General features: G+C 42.2%; 1 protein-coding gene across 1 annotated transcript in view; it reads right to left on the minus strand.

Annotated features, from left to right (window-relative positions):
- Positions 1-5,401: 5,401 nt before the first annotated feature.
- amph (amphiphysin) overlaps positions 5,402-19,641 on the minus strand; it is a gene marked incomplete at its 5' end in the record, with an annotated part of 28,530 nt that continues 14,290 nt past the window's right edge. Inside the window, 14 exons of the mRNA XM_084575265.1 lie at positions 5,402-7,162; positions 7,286-7,387; positions 7,518-7,706; positions 8,207-8,254; positions 8,604-8,648; positions 8,971-9,333; positions 10,019-10,060; positions 10,451-10,480; positions 12,505-12,750; positions 13,296-13,319; positions 13,442-13,468; positions 13,975-14,058; positions 14,145-14,264; positions 19,198-19,336. Coding sequence (XP_084431391.1) covers positions 7,061-7,162; positions 7,286-7,387; positions 7,518-7,706; positions 8,207-8,254; positions 8,604-8,648; positions 8,971-9,333; positions 10,019-10,060; positions 10,451-10,480; positions 12,505-12,750; positions 13,296-13,319; positions 13,442-13,468; positions 13,975-14,058; positions 14,145-14,264; positions 19,198-19,336 — 1,561 coding nt within the window. The 3' untranslated portion in view covers positions 5,402-7,060. The remainder of the gene's footprint in view (positions 7,163-7,285; positions 7,388-7,517; positions 7,707-8,206; positions 8,255-8,603; positions 8,649-8,970; positions 9,334-10,018; positions 10,061-10,450; positions 10,481-12,504; positions 12,751-13,295; positions 13,320-13,441; positions 13,469-13,974; positions 14,059-14,144; positions 14,265-19,197; positions 19,337-19,641) is intronic.

Genomic DNA, 19,641 nt, shown 5'->3' on the forward strand with positions numbered 1-19,641 from the left:
CCTTAACCCAATTCCTTTCCCTAAATACCTGACCCTAACCCTGATTAAAAATAACTCAATTCATGATAAAAAAATTGATCTTGTGATTAAAAAAATCCATGGAGGCTTATTAAACAACAAAGAAGATAACTGGATTAAAAGAAGGTGACTTACATAGACAATGGTCTGTACAGCAGTAAATGCAAATGATTAAAAACAAGTTCAATTTTATTTTTTTATTTTTTTAATTAAAAAAAAAATTATTCTTTTATTTATTTATTTATTTTAATTTTGTGTATATCTTATTTCTAGATTTTATATTATGATTCACGGTAACTTTCCATATTAAAACAATTACGTTAATACCGTAGGCTCAACAGAAAAAGAGAAAAGGAGACAAAGCGAAACAGAGCTGCACGCCTGGTTACTCAGCAGGTGGGAGGAGTCAGCAGAGTATATAAGGAGTAGAGTACAGAGCAGAGCTCATTCTCACTCCCAGCCTACGGACGCTTCACACAGCAGTCACAAACATAACAGAAACACTTTTTCTTTGTGCCTTGGCCTGAAGAAGACCCGTTTGGGGGTCGAAACGTTGCCCATAGGCACATATTGAATTATTTTTCACTTTTGTAGATTGAAAAGTTTTTTCATTTGATTTTTTTCAATTTTATTTTTTTCTTTCAATTTTATGTATTTTTTTTTCAATTTTTTCTTTGAGCCTTGAAGCACGGCTCTGCTCCTTGAGCTAAGTTTGACTTTTTCTTTCAGCCTGAGAACAGGATTTAGTTGAATAACATTGATTTTGATAATAGACATACGTCTTCATTGCATATCTTTCTTTAGTATAAACCATAACAGTTTTTCACTTTATTATTATATAACAAAGGTGAAATCAACAATTAAGTAGACAACAGTCTACGGATCACTTGGACGCCACACTATTGTCCACTATGGACTTCGATGAGGGTGAGTGGACCACGGTTCGCTATGGGAAGAGACGTAAGCGCTCCCGCCCGCGAAACCAACAGTGGGATAGGGAATTTGAGCAAGGGATGGACCGTGCTCCTCCTAGGTGTTACGGGGCCAGGGCAAATAACACCCTAACCCTAACCCTCACTATACCAAACTGTGGAGTCATTAGATGACACAGGGTGAGCCATCGAGATAACTTTCTTACACCTAACCCCCCTAACCCTAACCCTAACCCAGAACGGAAGATCGTAGAGCGAAATGGGTGGTACCGTTGGAACGGCCATACCGTCACATATGGGGGTAGCCGAAGTTTCAAGTCTCTAGGACCTTCCTATCAAAAGTTACAGGATGTGTGACGACCTTCATCATCCCTATACCTAACCTAACCCTCTATCCCCACTATATCGGCCACGCTGAACACGCTGGAAGTTGTCCCAAGTCTCTAGGACCAAGATTGAGCTATCTCCGTAATGGAAGGTCGTAGAGCAAAATGGGTGGTACTGTTGGAACGGCCGTACCGTCACATATGGGGGTAGCCAAAGTCTCAAGTCTCTAGGACCTTCCTATCAAAAGTTACAGGATGTGTGACGACCTTCATCATCTCTATACCTAACCTAACGCCATACAATGAATCCAGAGCGACACGGGAGGCTGAAGCGAGACTGCAGTTGCAGTTCCTGCATCATCTTTTGTGTCAAGGGCAACTCCTTCATAAGCTCATGTAGTCTCTCGTTCTCCACATAGGCATTGTTTTCTATCATGCCTATGCACGAGAGAAACGTGAGGGTTAAGAGAAGCTTGTTACCCTTGATATGCTCTGGTACGCGCTGCAGGCAAAGTGCAAGCCACGGCAGTCCCTGCTCATGGTACCGCTGCAGCTTGTTCGCGAAGCACAGACCCCGCCGCTCCATCTCATTCAGAATGCCATTCTGGATGATGGCCTCATGCGCCTGCATGGACATGGGAGCATCTCCTGTGTACAACTCAATGTAGCTGCGTTGGTCCCAGAAGAGCTTTTGATTTCTCCCAACGTAGAATCGCACGTCTGGAATCCAACGCAGCTTGAGTTCTTCCTGGCCACGCTTAAGGCAGACAGCAGGATCGTGTCCAGCCCTTGTGACCAGGGATGTGCACTGCACAAAAGTCACCTGGAAGGGGAGCCTGTCGGGCTTCAGCATCTTCTCGAACTTTTCAGGAGACGCAGCCCCGTTCACTAATCCTGGACTCTGGCTTGCCTTAAGCGTGGCCAGAGGAACCCTGCTGTGCTTGTACACATCCCAGAGAAAGGCCAACCATAGCTTTGCTCCAATGACTGATGGTGCCGCTCCCAAGGAGTCACACAAAGGGAACACCCGCTCCACCCTGAGCTTCTGTGTGATATCCCTTGTCCAGTTCTCCAGTGGTGGAGGGCACACATCAGCCGTGGCAGAAGAGTGGGGAGCCAACCCAAGGAAGTCCCTCATCAGGGGTAGAGCCCCTGTCCGACGCGGTCCGACGTCACTTTTTGATTGGCTGCCTCCATTTTAAGTTCACAACTTTGGCTAGGAATGTGGCGTGGTTAGCGAAAGAAGGTTAAAACGGCTGTAACTTTTGAACGGTGAGTGCTAAAAATACAGGACCACCACAGGCGTGTTCAGCGGGGTCGATTTAGGGGGTAGATACCGTTTCCAAGTTTCTCTGACCTTCCGTTGTGTTGTTGTATAAAAATAGTTACGATATAAATAAATACAACCTACTGATATAATTCATTTCAGTAAGCATGGACTGTAACACTAATATAATCTAACAACACATTTCATTTGAAAAAGAACTATCAGAAACTAAAACACTGTATTGACATTAAAGTTTTAAAATACAGATCATAACATAGAAGACAGTCATTCACAGACAGGACAGCAAGGAGAACAGACATAACATTCAGCGTCACAGTCAATAGCTAGTCATACATCCATAGCACATCATTCCAACTTAAATACAGTCATACACACAGCATACAACACAGAGACACACAGACAGAGAGTCATGGAGCATGTGGAGGATTTAGTGGAGGTGGGAGCAGAAAACACAACCTAGTCAATCCTTTCGAGGAAAAGCATGAGGTGTGTGACTTTCTTGCTGACGCAGAGGTCAAGGTGCCTGTGTTCTCCACCCAGTATATTGCTGGAGCTGGGATTGTGGGCACAATGTATGATATAGACAGGGTTGTGATAGAGCTCCACAAGCTGGAGTGGGTCAAGGAGCGTATTGCATTCTTGGCTCTTCCACTCTAACGCGTACATAATGTCAAGCCCCACTATCACTTCTTAAAGAAGCATGTGCCCTTGACAAAGGCATCTCCTGGACAGCGGCTGGGCTGGGCACATAGCTTCGGACACTGCCTGGCTCAGACAGCCCATGGGTTGTTCTTGAACCTGAGTGTAGTACCAGTGTACCCTGCAGCTTTGACCACACTTCCCTCTTGGGAGTCCACCTGCCGCCACCAAGCCACAGCCTTCTTGGTCCGGGATGCCTTCACACTGGAGCTGAGAAACCTTGCCATGGATGACATGGGGCGGGACTCTGTCCAAAAGAACAGCCTGTCCAACCCCTCCTGCTTCAATGTGCTTCAGCAGGATCAGAAGTTCATTCTGAGGGTGTTGGACAGAGCAATTTCTGAAGTGGACATGCACCCAGACTTAAAAGCCATGCTCACCCTGTCTGTGTTTGGGCAAAAGAGTCAGGATGCTCTGAATCTGGCTGATTTGGTGGAGGCTAGGGGCATTAAACGGGTGTCTGTGCATGCTGCATGTACCCTGGTGCCCCGAGGAGGTGGTTGAGGACAGGCAGCTGCACCTGTTGTGGTCCAGGCAGGGTCTACAGCAGGTGGTGGGAGTCCGGGGCTGTTTGTACCCTGCTCTGAGTCTGAGCCAGTGTGCCAACTTCCAGATCTGAATGGGAGGCCACTGGATGTGACCATGCCACTCCTGGATGTTGTGTGTCGTGGTGAGGAGTCTCGTGGAAGCCTGAACTTTCTGCAGGTTTACACAGAAAGGAAACCAATGCTCGTTCCTTTTCTCGACAGAGAGGACGGGCTTGGGATTGTGGCCGTAGTCCGCGAGAGCATGATCCATCTGAATGAGGTCCTCCGTTCTGTGTACAACAGTAACAGGGACAAGGCAGGGTACGACGCGACCTGGAAGGGTTACCAGGCGGAGCTGGCCTTGGAGGAGCTAATCTATGGGCATCCCTTGTCCCCGGAGGATAACCAACTCACTGTCAGTCTTGGAACCTCCGCCAACAACCTTGAGAGCCTGACCAGGATGAGGGACTTCCTATTTATTTTTATACAACAACACAACGGAAGGTCAGAGAAACTTGGAAACGGTATCTACCCCCCCTAAATCGACCCCGCTGACCACGCCTACTTCCCCCGCGAATGTGCCGTCGGACCTTATATGGCTCTCTTCCACATTCCTAGCCAAAGTTGTGAACTTAAAATGGAGGCAGTCAATCAAAAAGTGACGTCGGACCGCGTCGGACAGGGGCTCTACCCCCACTAAATCGACCACGCTGAATACGCCTGTGGTGGTCCCGCATTTTTAGGACGCACCGTTCTCGAGATACTCCCACTTTTACCCGTCTTTCGCTTACCACGCCCACTTCCCGCCCGAAAGTGCCATTGGACCTTATATGGGCGGAAAGCTCTCCTCCAGACCTTTCCAACGTACTTGGTCCCAGCTCTCTAGCACACTCCTAGCCAAAGTTAGGAACTTAACATGGACCAAAAAATGGCTAAAACTACAATATCTCCGGAACGGAAGGTCGTAGACGAAAACCAAGCATACCAGCGTGTTCAGCACCCTCACAAATATGGGGGTAGCCAGAGTCTCAAGGCTCTAGCACTATGCAGTGACACCTATCTCGGGAATGGAAGGCCATAGAGACATGGGACCAAGACAGCCGTGATCAGCACCCAAGCAAGTGGGGGGGTAGCCAGAGTCTCAAGTCTCCAGCTCTATGTGATGACACCTATCTCGGGAACGGAAGGTCGTACAGACATTGACCAGCGTGATCAGCGCCCTCGAAAATGGGGGGGTAGCCCAAGTTTCAGGGACCTTCCACCCCCGGTTAGCACACATGCTAACTATGCTAACCAAAAATCTACTTTCAAGATGGGTATCAAACGACTCCAAATGACCTGAAACGTGCTCCTAAACATGTCCTGTAGAAAGGATTTTGGCTCGAAACGTCAAAATTTAAAACTTCCATAACTTTTGAATGGAAGGTCCTATCGTCAAGAATATTTTCGCTCCATTCATTTCTATGGGGAAATTAAAAAAATTATATAACTCCTGAACGGAAAGTCCCAGACACTTGAAACCTCTCTACCCCGACTATATCGGCCACGCTGAACACGCGGGACGTGGTCCCGAGTCTCTAGGATCAAAATTGAGCTATCTCCAAAACGGAAGGTCGTAGAGTGAAGTGGGTGGTACCGATAGAGCTGATATTCCCCTGGACAGACTTAAGGATGTAACACAATTGGGGGCTCATCCAGGATATTTTTCCCCTAAATCTAAAACCAACCATTGTGGAGTCTGTGTCAGAATGAGTGTTAAGTTGCAGGATTTTCTTGAAAATCCTGGTACTGATAAGATCGAGGCTTATCGTAAAACATGGTAGAATAAAGGAGGTTAAAAACAGGGTTTTGGAAGGATTGGTAGAGCTACGAGTCCTGGTAGTGCCTGGAAGCCCTGTCCCGCCTAGGGCTGCTGGTCCATTGGATCCTTTTGTTGAACCAGGCGCTTCTGCTGTTAAAGGTGATGAGGAAGGGGCCATGCCAGCTACACCTCAAGGAGAGGGAACTGAACATGAGGCCCCACCTGCAACTTTGCCTTGTTTTGAGCCCTTCTAACCAGAAGTCCAAGGTTCAAGTATGGATGCTAGGCTAAAGGTTCGTCTAGCTCGTCTTCAGCTAGAGGCCCAGGAAAAGGAAATGACTCACAAGGCAGAGTATTAGCTTCGTTTATAAATCCACAGGTTAGAGATCGAAGCTGAGAAAGAAATCTCGTTGCAGCGCCTTGAATTGGAGGCCATGAAAATGTCTTCAACAAAATTACCACATGCCCATGAGAACTCCACACCTTCACAGACGACCCTTGGTATGCAAAGTTTTGATGTCAGTAAGACGTAATACTAACCCTAACCCAAAGATGGACCAGAGTGAGAGAGTCTGCCATGGGATGGACACAGCACACACAGTCTCCATAGGGGCACTGGGTTTCATGTGTTTACCTAATCATAACTCAAATCCTAAAAATAGATTACTTACATACAAGCAAATACATCTGTAGAGATTTTCTTTATTTTTCATCTGAGAATGAACACTCCTCTCAGAATTCAGTCATGCTGGTTGTGAACTACTGTGTTTGCTAGTGACATTAAATCAGTATTTTCTTGGCAAAAAACAGCAACACTCATCAATGACATGATTCTTCATCACATATACCAAAGAAAAGACCAAGCACCACACGCACACACTCCAGAATGATAATACAGAAATATACTAAGTGATTCAAGATTAAACGGTAAGGACATGTCTGGAAAATACAACTATCTGAAGAGTTTCATGTCACACTCAAGAACATTTAAATAGATCACACCACTACAATTTCTGGTAGATTCCACAGCAGAACAACAATATTAATACAACACACTTAGTGCTAAGTAGATTATATTTATCTTTGTTTTTTGTTACAGGTTTGCTGTATTTATAAACAATTCTCTGACATTTTACTGGTGTGAATAGGCAGATTTCTATATTCCCAATAAGCCACACATCACATTTTTTGTTTGAACAAAAACATCTAATTTCCAGAGGGTGGTGTAACACACAATCATCTCATGCTTAGAAAACATAATTTATTCTGGGAATAATACTAGTGTTTATTACCATGTATTATAGTAGAGTTTCATCCTCAAGACAAACCCTTTAGTTATCCAGCAGACCATTGCAGCAGGTTATAGGTTTTTTTGTTTGTTTTTTTTAATGACTGATACATGCTGAAGAAAATGGCTTGGAAGCAGATACAAATTTCTGCAAAATTTTCACCACTCCATTGATTATTACTCAAACGCGCTTGGTAAAGTTTTCTGGGAAAAGTCCTTTATGAGCACTTCTTCCAAGTGTTAACCAGTCATTTTCTTTGATCCCAGTCAGCCAGCCAGCATCCTATAAACACACACAAAAAAAAACAACATAATCAGCCCTAACCCTAACCCATAATCAACATAATTTCGGGGACAATTCTGAATTTTAATGGCAACATTTCTATCTGTGACCATCTGATCTCACCTGATCCTCTACTGAAGCAGTGGGAACCACCAAAACCACATCGCCTCTCTTTAGCTCAAGCTCATCTGAATTTGCAGCCTCAAAGTCATGCATGGTCTCCACCTGCAAGCCCAAATATACAATAATTACTTCTGACATTATATATCATATTTATACGTATACATTAATAATTTATGTTAAAATGTATTTTTAATTTATGACTCTTGAGGTTTGTCGTTGGAAGAATCCTAACCTTGTAAAGAAAGTCATCAGGAAGTCCTGACACTCCACCAGCAGGACTCATATGTTTGATGGTCTGGTTTTCACTGGTCACACCATTGTCACTGATAGCAGTTGGAGAAATTATGTCGGCATCACGGTCATCATCACCTTCATTACTCGAAGCAGGTTCAATCACAACAGAGGGGATTGGCATATTTTCCTAAAGAGGACAGGAAAAACAATATTTCATCTAACCAGGTTTCATTTCATTTACATCTATAAATGTCCTTCACTTTACACACAATGCAAACAAACCGTTATGAAGACCATGAGACATTTCTGTTTTATTAACAAAAAACATCCAATTATAAATAATTTGGTGACACACTGAAGTTCTGGTGTGGTTATTTGTAGTAGTAGAGTCCATATTGATTTCGATCTTAACTGCAGTGTATCATCAGTAAGAAGACTCTTTTTATAAATAGAAAATAATTATTTGAAATGAAAGCCATTAGCAGTTTTAATCACAATTAATCAATTAATCATAATAAATTAGTGTTGCTCAAAGGAGATGCCTAATTACATGTTATGAGCTATCTGCTCAATAAAAATCAGAGTATGTTTGTCACATAAGGCTGACATCCAACTGCCTGTAGGTGGTTTATTCTATTGATGGCTCCTGGGTGAGTCACATTTTGTTTTATAAGGATTCATATTTACCGATGGAGCTGCTGCTTCACCTGGAGATGCTTTGGACTCTTCAGGAATCTGTTTGCAGACAGAAAATACGTCAAACAAACATAGAACAGTGACTGTTGTCATCACAAAACCTGGTCATACATTGTTCTACATAAAATCACTGATAAAATAAAATGTCTGTGGGCACTCCAGTTTGCACAACGTATGCCTGAAAATTGAAGAGTAAATTACCAGGTTACAAATTCAGTCTAATGGAATTCTATTCTTGTCAATAGTTTGACAAGAATACCAGAAGAAATTTCATTCAATGGCTCGGGAAATAATATTTCCATCACTCCACATTAATTTTAGTTTTCACTTCTTAATTTGTGGCTGATAAAACTGAAAAAGAGCCAGTAAAAACAAGAGTGTAACATACTTCACCAAGATCCACTTTGTCAGAGCCCGGAGATCCAACTGTTGACTTCAGAGAGAAAATCACATTTAATTCAACCACAACTTAAAAAAAAATATCACTTTGACACTTAATGAAAGTTTAGAGAAACAAGACTTGAGAACTGCAACAAAGAAACAGCAACAGGTTTAAAGACGTGTGATTTACAAAAATAAAGTTCAAGCTTATAGCGATAAGGATGAAGATGATGATGATGATGATGAAGACTAAGGATGATGGTGATGATGATGACGACAATGAATAATGGAGATGTGATGACGATGATGACGATGATGACCACAAATGCCACTGTTGCTGTTATCAAGTCATCCTCATCAAAGTATCCACTTACAGCTGGCCTCTCCTCCTTTGGGCTCTCTGAATTTTTTTCTATCACTTCTTGATCACCAGCAGGAGGCGCTTCATGTTCCTCCACCTCACCAGCAGGAGGCGCTTCATGTTCCTCCACCTCACTAGCAGGAGGTGCTTCATGTTCCTCCGCGTCACTAGCAGGAGTCACTACATGTTCCTCCACCTGTTCTCCTGCAGATGGAGGTTTTGGGTCCTCACCATCAGGTGGAGGTGGATGTTGATCCTCTACCCCTCCGGCAGGGGGAACTGGAGGTTTGTCTTGCTCCTCAGCAGCCTCTGTTGGACCAGCAGCTGGTGTCTTTGAGTCTTCGGAAGACTCAGTTGATTCACTGTTAACTTCGTTCTTTTGCAAAAAGAAACAGTGATCAGCAGTGAAGTTAAATTTGAACTTCTCGACTTCTTCTGCATTCGATGTAAACCCCCCCGCAACATCCAAGGGACTGAAGTGGAGCGGGCACACAGTTACAAGTTCCTTGGTCTTCACATGTCAGCAGATCTGATCTGGGCTACAAGCACCAGAGCTACAGTGTGTTTATAATGTAATAATAATAGTATTGGTATTTAAAATGTTTACCTTTTATTTTCTTGTTTTTTTAATAAAAAGGGTGACTCAGGGAATCTCACACAAGCATTCCCATATACCTTTACTTTCTTGTACCTGTACAAATGACAATATAGTCTATTCTACTCTATTCTATTCTGTAGATTGAACCAGAAGAGCAATGATCAGGCAAGCACTATGAGCCACATCAACAGCTTCCTAACGGTGAAGGTGAATCTTGAAGGCTAAAAGCCTGAAGACAGAAACAGCAGTTACAGTTTTCTTAGATAAATAATGTTTGGTCACATTAATTATTGCAGGGAGGATGGACTTCAAACATCCTGAGGAATAACAACTCCATCTTTCAAATCATACAACTTGTTTAGCCGGTCACTAAAATGTGTCAATCTAAACACAAGTGGACATCTCTAGGTACAGATAGATAGATAGATAGATAGATAGATAGAAAGAAATATTTACAACTCACCATCTTGTCAAAATCGGCAAAAAATGACGGAGCAGCTGCATCCTTCAGAAGGCATGTGTTAGAAATAGAGAAATTTAGTGAGCACTATGAGATGGGACATCAGGACATATTATAACGCCAACAACAGAAACAGGACAGGGGACATAAGAGACATTTCTGGGATAAAGGTTTCTGAGGGTTTGGTGCTTTAAGCATGCTGTTAGGGCTGATGTCTGCTTTCATATTTTACTGCTCAATGATAAAACAAAAATTTCAGACAGAAGTGCGGTCGAAAGATTTGGTTAAAAAAGTTTCACAAAAAAGACACAATAGAAAACTGAGTTCATACCAAACACCTGAATCAAAGGATCTACATCTTTCTCATCTCTGAAGTCTGAACATTTGAGCCATTCAGTAGGTGAAAATATACTTTAAGTTCAGTTTGAACATTACCTGTGAAAATCCATTAAATGAATTGGTCACCTAAATTAAATTGCAGAGACACAAATTAGTGTTTGAATCTTTTAGGTGAGATGAGTCAAAAATAAAAAGGTAGATTCAGGATGAAATGATGAACAAGCAGTGGATGTTCAGAGATGGGAGCAAGCAAGAGTAAAGGCAGGAGGAGCTCAGGCTGGGTTCCAGACTTCAGAGCAACAACTGGGCTTTATGTTTTCTCAGTCTGAGGGAGGGAAGAGAGGAAAGGGTTTTTCATTGATCTCTAGTCTACTCTAAGCTATCTACCACACCAAAGATGGGAAGGTAAGTACCTCTTCCTTTTCTGTATCTAGCTCTTGGTATAACTTTCCAAATCTCCGGTTTGCGGCTTCGTCTTCGGACATGTCTGAATTTTCTGGTTCTTTGTGAATTCTGGGACAGTTTACTTCTTTATTTCCTTCTGCTGCTGTTCCACAGATGGACGCTGAACTTTGTTTAGTGACAGAAGATGTGAAGCCACTGCTGTGGCCAACTTCCTGCCAGGAAGTGGAGTCGGAGGCAGGACCCTCAGTTCCTGAAGAGGATGCTGGGAAACTGTGGGCAAAAGACTCTAAATCCACCTCACCTTCACCTGAGACCTGAGCATAACCTTCCCTTCTGTCTCCGCCTGGTTCAGGGATGACACCTCTGCCTTGAATTTCAGCAAAAGGATCTGAATCAAATGCACCCCCTCCTCCCTGTGTTTCAGCAAAAGGATCTGAATCAAACGCACCTCCTCCCCCTTGTGTCTCAGCAAAAAGATCTGAATCAAACGCACTTCCTCCCCCCTGTGTCTCAGCAAAAGGATCTGAATCAAACGCACCTCCTCCCCCCTGTGTTTCAGAAAAAGGATCTGAATCAAACGCACCTCCTCCCCCCTGTGTTTCAGAAAAAGGATCTGAATCAAACGCACCTCCTCCCCCTTGTGTCTCAGCAAAAGGATCTGAATCAAACGCACCTCCTCCCCCTTGTGTTTCAGCAAAAGGATCTGAATCAAACGCACCTCCTCCCCCTTGTGTCTCAGCAAAAGGATCTGAATCAAACGCACCTCCTCCCCCCTGAATTTCAGGAAAAGGATCTGAATCACACACACCTTCTCCTCCCTGTGTTTCAGCAAAAGGATCTGAATCAAACGCACCTCCTCCTCCCTGTGTTTCAGGAAAAGGATCCGAATCAAACGCACCTCCTCCTCCCTGTGTTTCAGGAAAAGGATCCGAATCAAACGCACCTTCTCCTCCCTGTGTTTCAGGAAAAGGATTCGAATCAAACGCACCTCCTCCTCCCTGTGTTTCAGGAAAAGGCTTCGAATCAAACGCACCTCCTCCTCCCTGTGTTTCAGGAAAAGGATCCGAATCAAACGCACCTGCTCCTCCCTGTGTTTCAGGAAAATGATTCGAATCAAACGCACCTCCTCCTCCCTGTGTTTCAGGAAAAGGCTTCGAATCAAATGCACCTCCTCCTCCCTGTGTTTCAGCAAAAGGATCTGAATCAAACGCACCTCCTCCTCCCTGTATTTCAGCAAAAGGATCTGAATTAAACGCACCTCCTCCCCCCTCTGTTTCAGACTGATCTCTGTCAATCAAAGTCTCATCACATAGTTTTCCTGAATTACCAGCTACACTGGTACCTCTACCCTCTGATGAAACTTGTGTTGTTGCTACACCCTCAGTTCCACCTCCCTGTGCCCCTGAGGAGTTCACTGGAGAACGATGTCCTAAGGAAAGTTCATCATCAGCACTCACCCAACCTCCCCCCTGACCCCCGTCCCCCCACTCTTCAGCAGTTTCATATTCAGACCCGGATCCATCCGGAGACCTGGAGTACTTGTCTCCTCTGTCCTCTGCACTGTCCTCAATCTCAATAAATTGAATCTGTTCACCGTACTCATTGGTGAATATAAGTCCTGGGGTGGACTTCCTGTGGTCTTGTTGCCCTATCAGGTCTCCTTCTGAATCTGTCTGCCCTGCCTCATCTTCATCACCACCACAGGGCTGAGGAAGAGGGTTAGTTTGAGAGTCCCAGCTGCTAACCTCATCTTCAGCTGCTTTGTCTTTACAATCCTGGGTGGGTGTAGTTGGGTCTGCACCAGGCTGCGAGCCTTCTGCCTGGGACCAGCACTGAGCCTCGCTCTGCACCTCGCCCTGCACCCCATCTGGCCCTACAGCAGTGGCCCCAGGAGCATTGGGGGCCTCGGCTCCAGAACCAGCATCTCCGTTTGCTGACACAGAACCAAAGTCAGCTGACCAGTCAGGGACGAAACCAGAATCTGCAGCCTGCTTGGAAAGGCAGGGAATGAAGGGTTAAATTTTGACCCTCCCCGACACTGTGACTGGAAAGCCAGCACAACACAGAGAATGTACACAAAGTACAGATGACACAAATTATGTTAGAATTAATTGAACCTACTGGGTTCTTGGCTTCCTTCTGAAGAACTGATTTAAGATGAAAAGGCCATCAGCACTACACTAGAGCATTCCCCAGTAGGCTAGTAGTTACCATTTGTGTTTTTCTTCCTTATACCTTTATTTTATTAGACAAAGAGTGTATGACACCTAACAAAGATCCCTGACCAAGAATTTAAGGGATTTGAACATGAGCCTTATACTATAGATCAATATTTTAGTAGAAAAGAATTTACCTCTATCAAAATCATTGAAACATATTGAAATATTGAAAACAAGCTAAATATGGACATGGGAAAAGACACATGTTGATCAGTGCAAACTGTGACTTAATGACGTTAAAAGTCAAATAAAGTGGATGATTACTTGAATACAAAGATTTGAAGTTTAAATGAACACATCTAACTGGAGGTACTTACAGGCTGAGCTGCCTGGGCACTGGCCTTGAAAAAAAAAAAGGAAAATGGTTCATGACTGATCATGGTAACTCTCTGTTAGATTGATTCAATAAGTTTGTCAAGTTACTTGACCAAAAAATGTGTATAATTTAGCAGATGTTACTCACCGACCACATATCCCAAGGTACAGCTGTCTGAAAGAGGAGAGTTAATGTTGTTTAATCTGACTAATAATGTACATAACACACATCTTATATACACTAGTATCAACAACAGCTTGTTATGGTTTGAACCAGTACAGAGTCGGAAGGGTGAACAGGTATTTAGACCCATGGTCTCACCAAGTATAGTAAATGTAAACCACATTATATGATTACTTTTTTATTTTGTAAATTATATTTGTAGTTTGCTACAAGAAGACGGTATATATCAAATCTCATCAAACCCAAACTAAAAGTCATCTGATTTATGACCAGGGGATGAGATGAAGTCACCTGTCTGCTGGAGACTGTGGTTAATTACATTAATGACATGAACACTGAGGTTCAGTCAGATCTTTAACTTATTCAAACATTTATTCTCTGTCTCCACTAAGCTGACATTCCCTTCTACTCAAGGTAGGTTTTCAGATTTCAGTCAGATCACTGCGTTGGTGCTGATGTTGTTTGGTCCTCAAATATGTTCAGGTAATGAAGGACACCTGTGGAATCGGTGAAACACTGTCATCTGGCTGGAAAGCATCAAAGTCTAGATCAAGAAGCGACTCTCCTGGTCTTTCATTGGGCTGTAGACGACAACAAAAGGAAAACAGGTAAGAACGTGTTCATAACACAATGTGTATTGGTTGTCTGTATTGAACTGTACTCAGACCTGCGAGGGTGAAGGCGCTGGTAAAAATTCTCCACCAAACAGATCGATAATCTGCTCCTCTGCCACCTCTTTGGTGGGTGTGACCTTTGGTGGGGGAGGCACAGGTGGACCCTTTTTAAGCTGCAAAAAAACAAAGATGTTAATGAATCAGAACAGCAAGGCAGGAACAACCAAAACACATCTGATCACAAGAGCAGGATAATGGGGCGCCGGGGTTAGGGTTGGAGGGTTAAGGTGTTGGGGCCTTAAGGTTTGGTGGTTAGCTGGGGTTCAGCTTCAGCCTAGGGCTCAGCTGTGTCTGCTGAAGCCAACAAGTGATATATCATCTTTACTAATTGAACAGAAAAATAAAAAAAATAAAAAACTCAGTTGTTACAATGTATGTTGGAAATCAAAGAAATAATCTAGATCTGATGTTTCCAGGTGTGAATGAGAGTGCTCCCTAATAATCACAGTTCCCTTACAAAAAACATTCAACGTCTCTTTATTAGATGGCAGGATGTCAAACGTATATTTAATTTCAGTCATACAGTAGAGTCACTGACAACATCTGGCCATCAGTCAAAGAGAAGCAGTTACACAGTGAATCACTAGAACCCACAGTCACAGAAACATGAAACAGCTTTAGTGTTGTGTGTAGAGAACCATGATTGTGGAGATGAACCATTTAGAAGAAACTTGTCTGAAGACACAAAGACTAAATGACCAGATACAACTCAGGCTCTGGCTTTACTTCACATTGATAGAGAGCAGCAGAGACATTTATGGGCAAGGTTCAATAACATCAATGTCACTTTTTATTTACTTTTATTTACTCTATTTTAGAATTGGTAGAGAAGAGATTTGAAAGTCAGCATGGCCTCATAAGGGGATGAATGGATTTTATTTTAGTCCCTCATCAGTAGAACCCATTGTTTTTGGTCTTACAGATGTAGAGCTGAAAGTGGTTGGGATGTGGGGATAAAAGACCAAAAAACAAGATGTTTTAAGCACTGAAGTGCTCTATCTTAAAGAGTCTCTGTGTCATCGTGTTGGATGGTAAAAAATATATAATAGTGTTCCACTAAAAATGTCTGCTGACATTAATAAATCAGGACTCAATGTGACAGAGTACTAAGTATGAACTCAGCATTTGTTTTAATGAAACCTCCAACAGACACGTACAACATGAATTACATATTGTACTGTTAAGATGAGGATGAGAGGTTCTACAACACTGGTTCCAACATGGGGTCCAAAGAAAAACATGTGGGGCAATTCTCCATCATGATATATATGTATATGTATACCTCCACCATCCAGTCAACAGTTCTGACTCATTTACTGTATGTCATGTTTCTTCATGATGTTACAGTGAAGCGACCCTAAACCCTTTAAAAATGTATAAAATGTCCACACTTCCATTGGTTAATGTGTTTTTGTTTTGTTAATGTTTTGTTTCGTTAGGGTTCAGGACAAATGGAGGCTTGGTTCAGGCAATCTGTGAATATTTGTACCACATTTGAAGAAAGTCCATCAAAGCCTTTTGAAATGTCTCATTTAGAAGACAGGGACAGAAGGATATTAATTTGTGTGTAAAATAAATAGAAGCATGGGTCAGTTTGTTTCTATGATACTGTTCAGGTGAAACAACCCTAAATGTCTGAAAGTGAAAGTACAGACTTACAGACACCAGACACCTCTTCAAGCTCGGATCCATCAGAATTAATTGGTGTACAAATGGACTATACTGTAGTCTGTAAAGGTGTTCGGGTGGTGAATGTTCTGATAGGACTGTCAGGGAAAGAAGCGTTGTTCATCGTCAACCTCTTTTTGTCTGTGAGAAGCTGCTGAGACTTCTCAAAACCATGACCATGTGTTTCAGTTGTGAGCATCAGTTTTATGTTCAGACACCCTGTGATGTTAGATGGCTGACTGTTTCAAGACAGTTATGTCCCAACAATCCATCATCACAAACACCTAGCCAACACCACCAGAACAAACTGAACCAGTGTTCTAGAAGCGTCGTCACATCACAAACACACATCTATGCACATATCCACACACATACACACCTCTTTAAATACTATCGAAGGAAAGACAATGGTATCTGAACCATCAGTAGAAACATGGCGCTATTCTACTTTAAGATTCTACTGTACACAACAACACTGGGTTCTTATCATCTCTAAATACAGACTGTAACAGACATATGACAACAAACTGGCGTTTGGTTCACTCACCAATCAACACACAAAAGTAGCAGCAAAGAAAAAACAGTCACAGAAAGTTACGATCAAGTTCAGACAACAAAAACACTTTGTTCTGCACCACTTTTGTCAAATCAATACTATTATGAATTAGTTCTGTTGTCAATCACTATAATCAAATGATAAATATTATCTATTAATCACTGTTTCACTATCGTTCTGAAAACAATTCCACTGAGTGCAGTAGTCTTTGTTTGAGCTTTGTTTTTAGATAAACAATGACCTTGATGGCAGAGCACCATCACAGACAATATTATGTATGAATCACTGGTATCTATGAACTATAAACTACAAATATCACGAATATTATCTATCAATCAAGTCACAATAACCTCACTGTATGACCTGAACATGAGTATGACTTTGTTAATGTTAGATCTAAATGAGATGATGGTTTAGTTAAAGGGGAACTACCGTTTTTCACAACCTGGACCTTATTCCTGGCATAAAATACTATCATTTACTCATTAATACCTTCGGAAGATATTTAGCTCCAGTGGAGTGCCGTGTATATCCATATAGTGGGAGTGACTGGGGCACCGAAACGCAGCCTCTAAATAACGCATTATCTCTCGTTCAGTTCACCAATATTTGTTATGATACTCTAGTGCTATTCCCTGTTGAATCCAGAGTTACCTGTTATCATCATCCGGGGTCTGTAGATTGACCTACTAACCTCTGACCTGGATGATGTCATCTCTGAGCATCGCGCACACACCACATGGCTTGTTTACCTGTAATTTACTACTACAACGTGGCTGAACGTTTTTCTGATCCTGAGGTTGTGGACGATGACTTTGTTTATGGTGGACATCCTTACCGTTTGGAGTCAGAGTATACGGATGAGGAGCTCGTTGAAAGGAGGATGTGGGGGCAAAGAGAGGAACAGCTGGACAAAGAACAACAAACCTCTACACTACACATCCGCGAATAGACAACAGGTAACTCTGGACTCAACGGGGAATAACACTAGCGTATCATAACTAAATATTGGTGAAATGAACGAGTTTCGCAGCGGTTAATGTTATATAGAGGCTGCGTTTCAGTGCCCCAGTCACTCCCACTATATGGATATATGCGGCACTCCGCTGGATCTAAATATCTTCCGAAGGACTAAAAATTACACCAAAGTTATATGGGTGAGTAAACGATCTTATTATATGCCAGAAATAAGGAAAAGGTTGTAAAAAAAAATGGTAGTTCCCCGTTAAGGTTAGATCTACCTGAGATGATGGTTTAGTTAAGGTTAGATCTAAATGAGATGATGGTTTAGTTAAGGTTAGATCTAAATGAGATGATGGTTTAGTTAAGGTTAGATCTAAATGAGATGATGGTTTAGTTAAGGTTAGATCTAAATGAGATGATGGTTTAGTTAAGGTTAGATCTACCTGAGATGATGGTTTAGTTAAGGTTAGATCTAAATGAGATGATAGTTTAGTTAAGGTTAGACCTAAATGAGATGATGGTTTAGTTAAGGTTAGATCTAAATGAGATAAGGGTTTAGTTAAGGTTAGATCTAAATGAGATGGTAGTTTAGTTAAGGTTAGATCTACCTGAGATGATGGTTTAGTTAAGGTTAGATCTAAATGAGATAAGGGTTTAGTTAAGGTTAGATCTAAATGAGATGGTAGTTTAGTTAAGGTTAGATCTACCTGAGATAATCATTTAGTTAAGGTTAGATCTAAATGAGATAAGGGTTTAGTTAAGGTTAGATCTACCTGAGATGATGGTTTAGTTAAGGTTAGATCTAAATGAGATGATGGTTCAGTTAAGGTTAGACCTAAATGAGATGATGGTTTAGTAAAGGTTAGACCTAAATGAGATGATGGTTTAGTAAAGGTTAGATCTAAATGAGATGATGGTTTAGTTAAGGTTAGATCTAAATGAGATGATGGTTCAGTTAAGGTTAGACCTAAATGAGATGATGGGTTAGTTAAGGTTAGATCTAAATGAGATGATGGGTTAGTTAAGGTTAGATCTAAATGAGATGATGGTTTAGTTAAGGTTAGATCTAAATGAGATGATGGTTCAGTTAAGGTTACATCTAAATGAGATGATGGTTTAGTAAAGGTTAGATCTAAATGAGATGATGGTTTAGTTAAGGTTAGATCTAAATGAGATGATGGTTCAGTTAAGGTTAGACCTAAATGAGATGATGGTTTAGTTAAGGTTAGATCTAAATGAGATAAGGGTTTAGTTAAGGTTAGATCTACCTGAGATGATGGTTTAGTTAAGGTTAGATCTAAATGAGATAAGGGTTTAGTTAAGGTTAGATCTACCTGAGATGATGGTTTAGTTAAGGTTAGATCTAAATGAGATAAGGGTTTAGTTAAGGTTAGATCTACCTGAGATGATGGTTTAGTTAAGGTTAGATCTAAATGAGATGATGGTTTAGTTAAGGTTAGATCTACCTGAGATAATCATTTAGTTAAGGTTAGATCTACCTGAGATGATGGTTTAGTTAAGGTTAGATCTACCTGAGATGATGGTTTAGTTAAGGTTAGATCTAAATGAGATGATGGTTTAGTTAAGGTTAGATCTACCTGAGATGATGGTTTAGTTAAGGTTAGATCTACCTGAGATGATGGTTTAGTTAAGATTAGATCTAAATGAGATGATGGTTTAGTTAAGGTTAGATCTAAATGAGATGATGGTTTAGTTAAGGTTAGACCTAAATGAGATGATGGGTTAGTTAAGGTTAGATCTAAATGAGATGATGGTTTAGTTAAGGTTAGATCTACCTGAGATGATGGTTTAGTTAAGGTTAGACCTAAATGAGATGGTTTAGTTAAGGTTAGATCTACCTGTGTGGGGGATTTGGGCCGTGGTGGCCCAGGTGAGACAGGGCGGAGCATGTGGTTGGAGCTGGAATCTGGACTCTCTGGGGGACTTTCGTCTTCTGGCGGTGAAGGTGTTCTTGCAAGACGCAGTGGTCCTGAATCACTGAGGAGTAAGACAGAAAGCAGTCTACTGATTGGCTGGCCCGTGTGACATTCATTCATTCATTTTCTATACCCGGTTATTCCTGTTAAGGGTCGCGGGGGTCTGCTGGAGCCTATCCCAGCTGTCATCAGGCGAGAGGCAGGGGTACACCCTAGACAGGTCTCCAGTCCATTGCAGGGCTAACACAGAGAGACAGACAACCACTCACACGCACACCTACGGCCAATTTAGAATCACCAGTTAACCTAATGAGCATGTCTTTGGACGGTGGGAGGAAGCCGGAGTACCCGGAGAGAACCCACGCA

This window comes from Chelon labrosus (genome assembly GCF_963514085.1).
Source record: "Chelon labrosus genome assembly, contig: SCAFFOLD_123, whole genome shotgun sequence".
NCBI classification, from domain to species: domain Eukaryota; kingdom Metazoa; phylum Chordata; class Actinopteri; order Mugiliformes; family Mugilidae; genus Chelon; species Chelon labrosus.